We start from the raw sequence: 12,379 nt of genomic DNA on the forward strand, positions 1-12,379 counted from the left end.
GTGATCAACATGATCATGGTCTTGTTGGTCACTATGATTACGGTCATGATGGTCAGCATGATCAAGGTCATTATGGTTACCATAATCATGGTCATGATGGGCACCATGATCATGGTCATTGTGTTCACCACGATCATGGTCTTGATGGTCACCATGATTACTGTCTTGATGGTCAGCATGATCATGGTCATGACATTCACCATGATCACGATGGTCATGATAGTCACCGTGATCATGATGGTCATGATAGTCGACATGACCATGATGGTCACCACGATCATAGTCGGGATGGTCATGATGGTCACTATGATCGTGGTCATAGTGGTCACCATGATCATGGTCTAATGATCACCATGATATTGGTTACGATGGTCCTGATGGTCACCATGATCGTGGTCATGATGGTCAACATGATCATGGTCATGATGATCAGCATGATCATGGTCCTTATGACCACCATGATTACGGTCATGATTGTCAACGAAATCGTGGACGTGATGGTCACCATGATAGTGGTCATGATGATCACCATGATCATGGTCATGATGATCACCATGATCGTGAACGGGATGGTCACTATGAAAATAGATATGATGATCACCATGATCATGGCCCTGATGGTCACCATGATCATGGTCATGATGGTCACCATGATCGTGGTCATGATGGTCACAATGATCATGGTCATGATGATTACCATGATCATGGTCACGATGGTTCTGATGTCCAACATGATCTTGAACATGATAGTCACTTAGATCATGGTCATGGTCATCACTATGATCATGGTCATGATGATAACCATGATCATGGCCCTGATGGTCACCATGATCATGGTCTTGATAGTCATCATGATCGTGGCTTGATGGTCACCATGATCATGGTCATGATGGTCAACATGATCGTGGACATGATGGTCACCACGATCATGGTCTTGATGGTCACCATGATTACGGTCATGATGGTCAACATGATCGTGGACATGATGGTCATCATGATCTAGTCTTGATGGTCACCATGATTACTGTCTTGATGGTCAGCATGATCATGGTCATGACAGTCACCATGATCATGATGGTCATGATAGTCACCGTGACCATGATGGTCATTATGGTCATGATAGTCACCATGACCATGATGGTCACCACGATCATAGTCGGGATGGTCATGATGGTCACTATGATCGTGGTCATAGTGGTCACCATGATCATGGTCTAATGATCACCATGATATTGGTTACGATGGTCCTGATGGTCACCATGATCGTGGTCATGATGGTCAACATGATCATGGTCATGATGATCAGCATGATCATGGTCCTTATGACCACCATGATTACGGTCATGATTGTCAACGAAATCGTGGACGTGATGGTCACCATGATAGTGGTCATGATGATCACCATGATCATGGTCATGATGATCACCATGATCGTGAACCGGATGGTCACTATGAAAATAGATATGATGATCACCATGATCATGGCCCTGATGGTCACCATGATCATGGTCATGATGGTCACCATGATCGTGGTCATGATGGTCACAATGATCATGGTCATGATGATTACCATGATCATGGTCACGATGGTTCTGATGTCCAACATGATCTTGAACATGATAGTCACTTAGATCATGGTCATGGTCATCACTATCATCATGGTCATGATGATAACCATGATCATGGCCCTGATGGTCACCATGATCATGGTCTTGATAGTCATCATGATCGTGGCTTGATGGTCACCATGATCATGGACATGATGGTCACCACGATCATGGTCTTGATGGTCACCATGATTACGGTCATGATGGTCAACATGATCGTGGACATGATGGTCATCATGATCTAGTCTTGATGGTCACCATGATTACTGTCTTGATGGTCAGCATGATCATGGTCATGACAGTCACCATGATCATGATGGTCATGATAGTCACCGTGACCATGATGGTCATTATGGTCATGATAGTCACCATGACCATGATGGTCACCACGATCATAGTCGGGATGGTCATGATGGTCACTATGATCGTGGTCATAGTGGTCACCATGATCGAGGTCTAATAATCACCATGATATTGGTTACGATGGTCCTGATGGTCACCATGATCATGGTCATGATGGTCAACATGATCATGGTCATGATGATCAGCATGATCATGGTCCTTATGACCACCATGATTACGGTCATGATTGTCAACAAAATCGTGGACGTGATGGTCACTATGATAGTGGTCATGATGGTCAATATAATCATGGTCATGAATGTCACAATGATCATGGTCATGGTGGTCACCTTGATCATGGTCATAAATGTCACCATGATGACCCTCATGATGGTCTTCATGATGTGGGTCATGATGGTCAACATAATCGTGGAAATGATGGTCACCATGATCTTGGTCATGGTGATCAACATGATCATGGTCTTGATGGTCACTATGATTACGGTCATGATGGTCAGCATGATCAAGGTCATGATGGTCACCATAATCATGGTCATGATGGGCACCATGATCATGGTCGTGGTGTTCACCACGACCATGGTCATGATGGTCAACATAATGACGGCCATGACGGTCAGCATGATCATGGTCATGATGGTCACTACGATCATGGTCTTGATGGTCACCATGATTATGGTCATAATGGTCAACATGATCGTAGACATGATGGTCACCATGATCTAGTCTTGATGGTCACTATGATTACTGTCTTGATGGTCAGCATGATCATGTTCATGATAATCAGCATGATCATGGTCCTTATGACCACCATGATTACGGTCATGATTGTCAACAGAATCGTGGACGTGATGGTCACCATGATAGTGGTCATGATGGTCAACATAATCATGGTCATGAATGTCACCATGATCATGGTCATAGTGGTCACCTTGATCATGGGCATAAATGTCACCATGGTGACGCTCATGATGGTCTCCATGATCTGGGTCATGATGGTCAACATTATCGTGGACATGATAGTCACCGTGATTTTGGTCATGGTGATCAACATGATCATGGTCTTGATGGTCACTATGATTACGGTCATGATGGTCAGCATGATCAAGGTCATGATGGTTACCATAATCATGGTCATGATGGGCACCATGATCATGGTCATTGTGTTTACCATGATCATGGTCATGATGGTCGACATGATGACGGCCATGATGGTCAGCATGAGCATGGTCATGATGGTCAACATGATCGTGGTCATGAACGTTACCATGAGCATGGTCATGGTGGTCAACATGATCGTGGACATGATGTTCACCATGATCTTGGTCATGATGATCACCATGATCATGGTCATGATGGTCACCATTATCATGGTCATGGTGTTCACCACGATCATTGTCATTATGGTCAACATGATGACGGCCATGATGGTCAGCATGATCATGGTCATAATGGTCAACATGATCGTGGTCATGAACGTCACCCTGATCATGGTCATGGTGGTCACCATGATCATGGTCATAGATGTCACCATTATGGCGCTCATGACGGTCTCCATGATCAGGGTCATAATGGTCACCATGATCATAATCTTGATGGTCACCATGATTATGGTCATGGTGGTCAGCATGATCATGGTCATGATGGTCACAGTGATCACGGTCATGATGTTAAACATGATCATGGTCACGATGGCCATAATGATCATGGTCATGACGTTTATTATGGTCATGATGATCACCATGATCTGGATCATTATGGTCACGATGATCATGGTCATGATAATCACCATGATCGTGGACGTGATTGTCCTGATGGTCAACATGATCTCGAACATGATAGTCACCCATATCATAGTCATGGTAATCACCATGATCATGATCATGATGATCACCATGATCGTGGACGTGATGGTCACTATGAAAATAGATATGATGATCACCATGATCATGGCCCTGATGGTCACCATGATCATGGTCATGATGGTTACCAGAATGACGGTCATTATGGTCACCATGATCATGGTTATGATGGTCACCATGATCATGGTCATGATGGTCACAATGATCATGGTCATGATGATTACCATGATCATGGTCACGATGGTTCTGATGGTCAACATGATCTTGAACATGATAGTCACCCAGATCATGGTCATGGTGATCACTATGATCATTGTCATGATGATAACCATGATCATGGCCCTGATGGTCACCATGATCATGGTCTTGATAGTCATCATGATTGTGGCTTGATGGTCACCATGATCATGGTCATGATGGTCAACATGATCGTGGACGTGATGATCACTACGATCATGGTCTTGATGGTCACCATGATTACGGTCATGATGGTCAACATGATCGTAGACATGATGGTCACCATGATCTAGTCTTGATGGTCACTATGATTACTGTCTTGATGTTCAGCATGATTATGGTCATGATAATCAGCATGATCATGGTCCTTATGACCACTGTGATTACGGTCATGATTGTCAACAGAATCGTGAACGTAATGGTCACCATGATTGTGGTCATGATGGTTAACATAATCATGGTCATGAATGTCACCATGATCATGGTCATGGTGGTTACCTTGATCATGGGCATAAATGTCACCATGGTGACGCTCATGATGGTCTCCATGATCTGGGTCATGATGGTCAACATTATCGTGGACATGATGGTCACCGTGATCTTGGTCATGGTGATCAACATGATCATGGTCTTGATGGTCACTATGATTACGGTCATGATGGTCAGCATGATCAAGGTCATTATGGTTACCATAATCATGGTCATGATGGGCACCATGATCATGGTCATTGTGTTCACCACGATCATGGTCATGATGGTCAACATAATGACGGCCATGATGGTCAGCATGATCATGGTCATGGTGGTCAACATGATCGTGGACATGATGTTCACCATGATCTTGGTCATGATAATCACCATGATCATGGTCATGATGGTCACCATGATCATGGTCATGGTGTTCACCACGATCATTGTCATTATGGTCAACATGATGACGGCCATGATGGTCAGCATGATCATGGTTATGATGGTCAACATGATCGTGGCCATGAACGTCACCATGATCATAGTCATGGTGGTCACCATGATCATGGTCATAGATGTCACCATTATGGCGCTCATGACGGTCTCTATGATCAGAGTCATAATGGTCACCATGATCATAATCTTGATGATCACCATGATTATGGTCATGATGGTAAACATGATCATGGTCATGATGGCTATAATGATCATGGCCATGAGGTTTATTATGGTCATGATGATCACCATGATTTGGATCATTATGGTCACCATGATCATGATGTTCCTGATAGTCACAATGATCATAGTCATGATGATCACTATGATCATGGTCGGGATTGTTCTGATGGTCACCATGATCATGGTCATGATGGTCAACATGATTTTCGACATGATAGTCATCCAGATCATGGTCATGATGATCACCATGATCATGGTCATGATAATCACCATGATCGTGGACGTGATTGTTCTGATGGTCAACATGATCTCGAACATGATAGTCACCCATATCATGGTCATGGTAATCACCATGATCATGATTATGATGATCACCATGATCGTGGACGTGATGGTCACTATGAAAATAGATATGATGATCACCATGATCATGGCCCTGATGGTCACCATGATCATGGTCATGATGGTTACCAGAATGACAGTCATGATGGTCACCATGATCATGGTTATGATGGTCACCATGATCATGGTCATGATGGTCACAATGATCATGGTCATGATGATTATGGTCACGATGGTTCCGATGGTCAACATGATCTTGAACATGATAGTCACCCAGATCATGGTCATGGTGATCACTATGATCACGGTCATAAATGTCACCATGATGACGCTCATGATGGTCTCCATGATCTGGGTCATGATGGTCAACATTATCGTGGACATGATGGTCACCGTGATCTTGGTCATGGTGATCAACATGATCATGGTCTTGATGGTCACTATGATTACGGTCATGATGGTCAGCATGATCAAGGTCATGATAGTCACCATAATCATGGTCATGATGGGCACCATGATCATGGTCATTGTGTTTACCATGATCATGGTCATGATGGTCAACATGATGACGGCCATGATGGTCAGCATGAGCATGGTCATGATGGTCAACATGATCGTGGTCATGAACGTCACCATGATCATGGTCATGGTGGTCAACATGATCGTGGACATGATGTTCACCATGATCTTGGTCATGCTGATCACCATGATCATGGTCATGATGGTCACCATTATCATGGGCATGGTGTTCACCACGATCATTGTCATTATGGTCAACATGATCGTGGTCATGAACGTCACCATGATCATGGTCATGGTGGTCACCATGATCATGGTCATAGATGTCACCATTATGGCGCTCATGACGGTCTCCATGATCAGGGTCATAATGGTCACCATGATCATAATCTTGATGGTCACCATGATTACGGTCATGATGGTCAGCATGATCATGGTCATGATGGTCACAATGATCACGGTCATGATGTTAAACATGATCATGGTCATGATGGCCATAATGATCATGGTCATGACGTTTATTATGGTCATGATGATCACCATGATCTGGATCATTATGGTCACGATGATCATGATGTTCCTGATAGTCACAATGATCATAGTCATGATGATCACTATGATCATGGTCACGATTTTTCTGATGGTCACCATGATCATGGTCATGATGGTCAACATGATCTTGAACATGATAGTCATCCAGATCATGGTCATGATAATCACCATGATCGTGAACGTGATGGTCACTATGAAAATAGATTTGATGATCACCATGATCATGGCTCTGATGGTCACCATGATCATGGTCATGATGGTTACCAGAATGACGGTCATGATGGTCACCATGATCATGGTTATGATGGTCACCATGATCATGGTCATGATGGTCACAATGATCATGGTCATGATGATTATCATGATCATGGTCACGATGGTTCTGATGCTCAACATGATCTTGAACATAATAGTCACCCAGATCATGGTCATGGTGATCACTATGATCATGGTCATGATGATAACCATGATCATGGCCCTGATGGTCACCATGATCATGGTCTTGATAGTCATCATGATTGTGGCTTGATGGTCACCATGATCGTGGACGTGATGATCACCACGATCATGGTCTTGATGGTCACCATGATTACGGTCATGATGGTCAACATGATCGTAGACATGATGGTCACCATGATCTAGTCTTGATGGTCACCATGATTACTGTCTTGATGGTCAGCATGATCATGGTCATGATAATCAGCATGATCATGGTCCTTATGACCACTATGATTACGGTCATAATTGTCAATAGAATCGTGGACGTGATGGTCACCATGATAGTGGTTATGATGGTCAACATAATCATGGTTATGAATGTCACCATGATCATGGTCATGGTGGTCACCCTGATCATGGGCATCAATGTCACCATGGTGACGCTCATGATGGTCTCCATGATCTGGGTCATGATGGTCAACATGATCATGGTCTTGATGGTCACTATGATTACGGTCATGATTGTCAGCATGATCAAGGTCATGATGGTTACCATAATCATGGTCATGATGGGCACCATGATCATGGTCATGGTGGTCACCATGATCATGGTCATGATAGTAACCATGATCATGGTCATGGTGTTCACCACGATCATGGTCATGATAGTCAACATGATGACGGCCATGATGGTCAGCATGATCATGGTCACGATGGTCAACATGATCGTGGTCACGATGGTCAACATGATCGTAGTCATGATTGTCAACATGATCATGGTCATGAATGTCACCATGATGACGCTCATGATGGTCTCCATGATCTAGGTCATGATGGTCATCATGATCATGGACGTGATGGTCACTATAAAAATAGCCATGATGGTCACCATGATCATGGTCTCGATGGTCACCATGATTACCGTCATGATGGTCAGCATGATCAAGATCATGATGGTCACCATGATCAAGGTCATGATGTTTACAATGATCATGGTCATGATGTTCATTATGGTCAAGATGGTCACGATGGTTGGCATGATCATCGTCATAATGATCATGATAGAGACCATAATAGAACATGGTCATGATGATCACCATGATCGTGGTCATAGTGGTCACCATGATCGTGGTCTAATGATCACCATGATATTGGTTACGATGGTCCTGATGGTCACCATGATCGTGGTCATAATGGTCAACATGATCATGGTCATGATGATCAGCATGATCATGGTCCTGATGACCACCACGATTACGGTCATGATTGTCAACGAAATCGTGGACGTGATGGTCACCATGATAGTGGTCATGATGATCACCATGATCATGGTCATTATGATCACCATGATCGTGAACGGGATGGTCACTATGAAAATAGATATGATGATCACCACGATCATGGCCCTGATGGTCACCATGATCATGGTTATGATGGTCACCATGATCATGGTCATGATGGTCACAATGATCATGGTCATGATGATTACCATGATCATGGTCACGATGGTTCTGATGGTCAACATGATCTTGAACATGATAGTCACCCAGATCATGGTCATGGTCATCACTATGATCATGGTCATGATGGTAACCATGATCATGGCCCTGATGGTCACCATGATCATGGTCTTGATGGTCACCATGATCATGGTCTTGATAATCATGATCGTGGCTTGATGGTCACCATGATCATGGTCATGATGGTCAACATGATCGTGGACATGATGGTCACCACGATCATGGTCTTGATGGTCACCATGATTACGGTCATGATGGTCAACATGATCGTGGACATGATGGTCATCATGATCTAGTCTTGATGGTCAACATAATTACTGTCTTGATGGTCAGCATGATCATGGTCATGACAGTCACCATGATCATTATGGTCATGATAGTCACCGTGACCATGATGGTCATTATGGTCATGATAGTCACCATGACCATGATGGTCACCACGATCATAGTCGGGATGGTCATGATGGTCACTATGATCGTGGTCATAGTGGTCACCATGATCGAGGTCTAATGATCACCATGATCGAGGTCTAATGATCACCATGATATTGGTTACGATGGTCCTGATGGTCACCATGATCATGGTCATGATGGTCAACATGATCATGGTCATGATGATCAGCATGATCATGGTCCTTATGACCACCATCATTACGGTCATGATTGTCAACAAAATCGGGGACGTGACGGTCACCATGATAGTGGTCATGATGGTCAATATAATCATGGTCATGAATGTCAAAATGATCATGGTCATGGTGGTCACCTTGATCATGGTCATAAATGTCACCATGATTACCCTCATGATGGTCTCCATGATGTGGGTCATGATGGTCAACATTATCGTGGAAATGATGGTCACCGTGATTTTGGTCATGGTGATCAACATGATCATGGTCTTGATGGTCACTATGATTACGGTCATGATGGTCAGCATGATCAAGGTCATGATGGTCACCATAATCATGGTCATGATGGGCACCATGATCATGGTCATGGTGTTCACCACGATCATGGTCATGATGGTCAACATAATGACGGCCATGATGGTCAGCATGATCATGGTCATGATGGTCACTACGATCATGGTCTTGATGGCCACCATGATTACGGTCATGATGGTCACCATGATTACGGTCATGATGGTCAACATGATCGTAGACATGATGGTCACCATGATCTAGTCTTGATGGTCACCATGATTACTGTCTTGATGGTCAGCATGATCATGGTCATGATAATCAGCATGATCATGGTCCTTATGACCACCATGATTACGGTCATGATTGTCAACAGAATCGTGGACGTGATGGTCACCATGATAGTGGTCATGATGGTCAACATAATCATGGTCATGAATGTCACCATGATCATGGTCATGGTGGTCACTTTGATCATGGGCATAAATGTCACCATGGTAACGCTCATGATGGTCTCCATGATCTGGGTCATGATGGTCAACATTATCGTGAACATGATGGTCACCGTGATCTAAGGTCATGGTGATCAACATGATCATGGTCTTGATGGTCACTATGATTACGGTCATGACGGTAAACGATGATCATGGTCATGATGGCCATAATGATCATGGTCATGACATTTATTATGGTCATGATGATCACCATGATCTGGATCATTATGGTCACGATGATCATGATGTTCCTGATAGTCACAATGATCATAGTCATGATGATCACTATGATCATGGTCATGACATTTATTATGGTCATGATGATCACCATGATCTGGATCATTATGGTCACGATGATCATGATGTTCCTGATAGTCACAATGATCATAGTCGTGATGATCACTATGATCATGGTCACGATTGTTCTGATGGTCACCATGATCATGGTCATGATGGTCAACATGATCTTGAACATGATAGTCATCCAGATCATGGTCATGATGATCACCATGATCATGGTCATGATAATCACCATGATCGTGGACGTGATGGTCCTGATGGTCAACATGATCTCAAACATGATGGTCACCCATATCATGGTCATGGTAATCACCATGATCATGATCATGATGATCACCATGATCGTGAACGTGATGGTCACTATGAAATTAGATTTGATGATCACCATGATCATGGCTCTGATGGTCACCATGATCATGGTCATGATGGTTACCAGAATGACAGTCATGATGGTCACCATGATCATGGTTATGATGGTCACCATGATCATGGTCATGATGGTCACAATGATCATGGTTATGATGGTCACCATGATCATGGTCATGATGGTCACAATGATCATGGTCATGATGATTATCATGATCATGGTCACGATGGTTCTGATGGTCAACATGATCTTGAACATAATAGTCACCCAGATCATGGTCATGGTGATCACTATGATCATGGTCATGATGATAACCATGATCATGGCCCTGATGGTCACCATGATCATGGTCTTGATAGTCATCATGATTGTGGCTTGATGGTCACCATGATCGTGGACGTGATGATCACCACGATCATGGTCTTGATGGTCACCATGATTACGGTCATGATGGTCAACATGATCGTAGACATGATGGTCACCATGATCTAGTCTTGATGGTCACCATGATTACTGTCTTGATGGTCAGCATGATCATGGTCATGATAATCAGCATGATCATGGTCCTTATGACCACTATGATTACGGTCATGATTGTCAATAGAATCGTGGACGTGATGGTCACCATGATAGTGGTTATGATGGTCAACATAATCATGGTTATGAATGTCACCATGATCATGGTCATGGTGGTCACCTTGATCATGGGCATCAATGTCACCATGGTGACGCTCATGATGGTCTCCATGATCTGGGTCATGATGGTCAACATTATCGTGGACATGATGGTCACCGTGATCTTGGTCATGGTGATCAACATGATCATGGTCTTGATGGTCACTATGATTACGGTCATGATGGTCAGCATGATCAAGGTCATGATGGTTACCATAATCATGGTCATGATGGGCACCATGATCATGGTCATGGTGGTCACCATGATCATGGTCATGATAGTAACCATGATCATGGTCATGGTGTTCACCACGATCATGGTCATGATGGTCAACATGATGACGGCCATGATGGTCAGCATGATCATGGTCACGATGGTTACCAGAATGACAGTCATGATGGTCACCATGATCATGGTCATGATGGTCACAATGATCATGGTCATGATAATTACCAAGATCATGGTCACGATGGTTCCGATATTCAACATGATCTTGAACATGATAGTCACCCAGATCGTGGTCATGGTGATCACTATGATCACGGTCATAAATGTCACCATGATGACGCTCATGATGGTCTCCATGATCTGGGTCATGGTGATCAACATGATCATGGTCTTGATGGTCACTATGATTACGGTCATGATGGTCAGCATAATCAAGGTCATGATAGTCACCATAATCATGGTCATGATGGGCACCATGATCATGGTCATGGTGTTCACCACGATCATGGTCATGATGGTCAACATGATGACGGCCATGATGGTCAGCAAGATCATGGTCATGATGGTCAACATGATCGTGGTCATGAACGTCACCATGATCATGGTCATGGTGGTCACTTTGATCATGGGCATAAATGTCACCATGGTAACGCTCATGATGGTCTCCATGATCTGGGTCATGATGGTCAACATTATCGTGAACATGATGGTCACCGTGATCTTGGTCATGGTGATCAACATGATCATGGTCTTGATGGTCACTATGATTACGGTCATGACGGTAAACGATGATCATGGTCATGATGGCCAT

At 43.5% G+C, this 12,379-nt stretch overlaps 2 protein-coding genes across 2 annotated transcripts in view; both read right to left on the reverse strand.

Annotated features, from left to right (window-relative positions):
* The window catches only part of LOC130674143 (urease accessory protein UreE-like), a 131,963-nt gene extending 127,288 nt beyond the window's left edge, over nucleotides 1-4,675 (reverse strand). Inside the window, exon 1 of the mRNA XM_057479411.1 lies at nucleotides 4,565-4,675. Coding sequence (XP_057335394.1) covers nucleotides 4,565-4,675 — 111 coding nt within the window. The remainder of the gene's footprint in view (nucleotides 1-4,564) is intronic.
* Nucleotides 4,676-5,307: 632 nt separating this feature from the next.
* LOC130674145 (histidine-rich glycoprotein-like) lies at nucleotides 5,308-12,379 on the reverse strand. Its single transcript, XM_057479412.1, has 5 exons — nucleotides 12,163-12,379; nucleotides 11,794-11,958; nucleotides 9,239-9,481; nucleotides 6,614-6,751; nucleotides 5,308-5,318 (listed from the first exon to the last, which is right to left on the reverse strand). The coding sequence occupies exons 1-5, from the start codon at nucleotides 12,377-12,379 to the stop codon at nucleotides 5,308-5,310; spliced, it is 774 nt and encodes a 257-aa protein (XP_057335395.1).

The sequence above is a fragment of the Microplitis mediator genome, chromosome 9 (assembly GCF_029852145.1).
Source record: "Microplitis mediator isolate UGA2020A chromosome 9, iyMicMedi2.1, whole genome shotgun sequence".
Lineage (NCBI taxonomy): Eukaryota > Metazoa > Arthropoda > Insecta > Hymenoptera > Braconidae > Microplitis > Microplitis mediator.

What these genes read in the sequence shown, in the direction of transcription:
- LOC130674145 (XM_057479412.1), bottom strand. Translation starts at nt 12,379, where the DNA reads ATGGCCATCATGACCATGATCATCGTTTACCGTCATGACCGTAATCAT. An exon ending in CCATCGTGACCATGATCTTG is followed by an intron (nt 9,482 to 11,793) that starts GTAATTATCATG and finishes GTGACCATCAAG; the next exon opens with ACCATGATCATGTTGATCAC. An exon ending in TTTTGTTGACAATCATGACC is followed by an intron (nt 6,752 to 9,238) that starts GTAATGATGGTG and finishes ATCATGTTCAAG; the next exon opens with ATCATGTTGACCATCATGAC.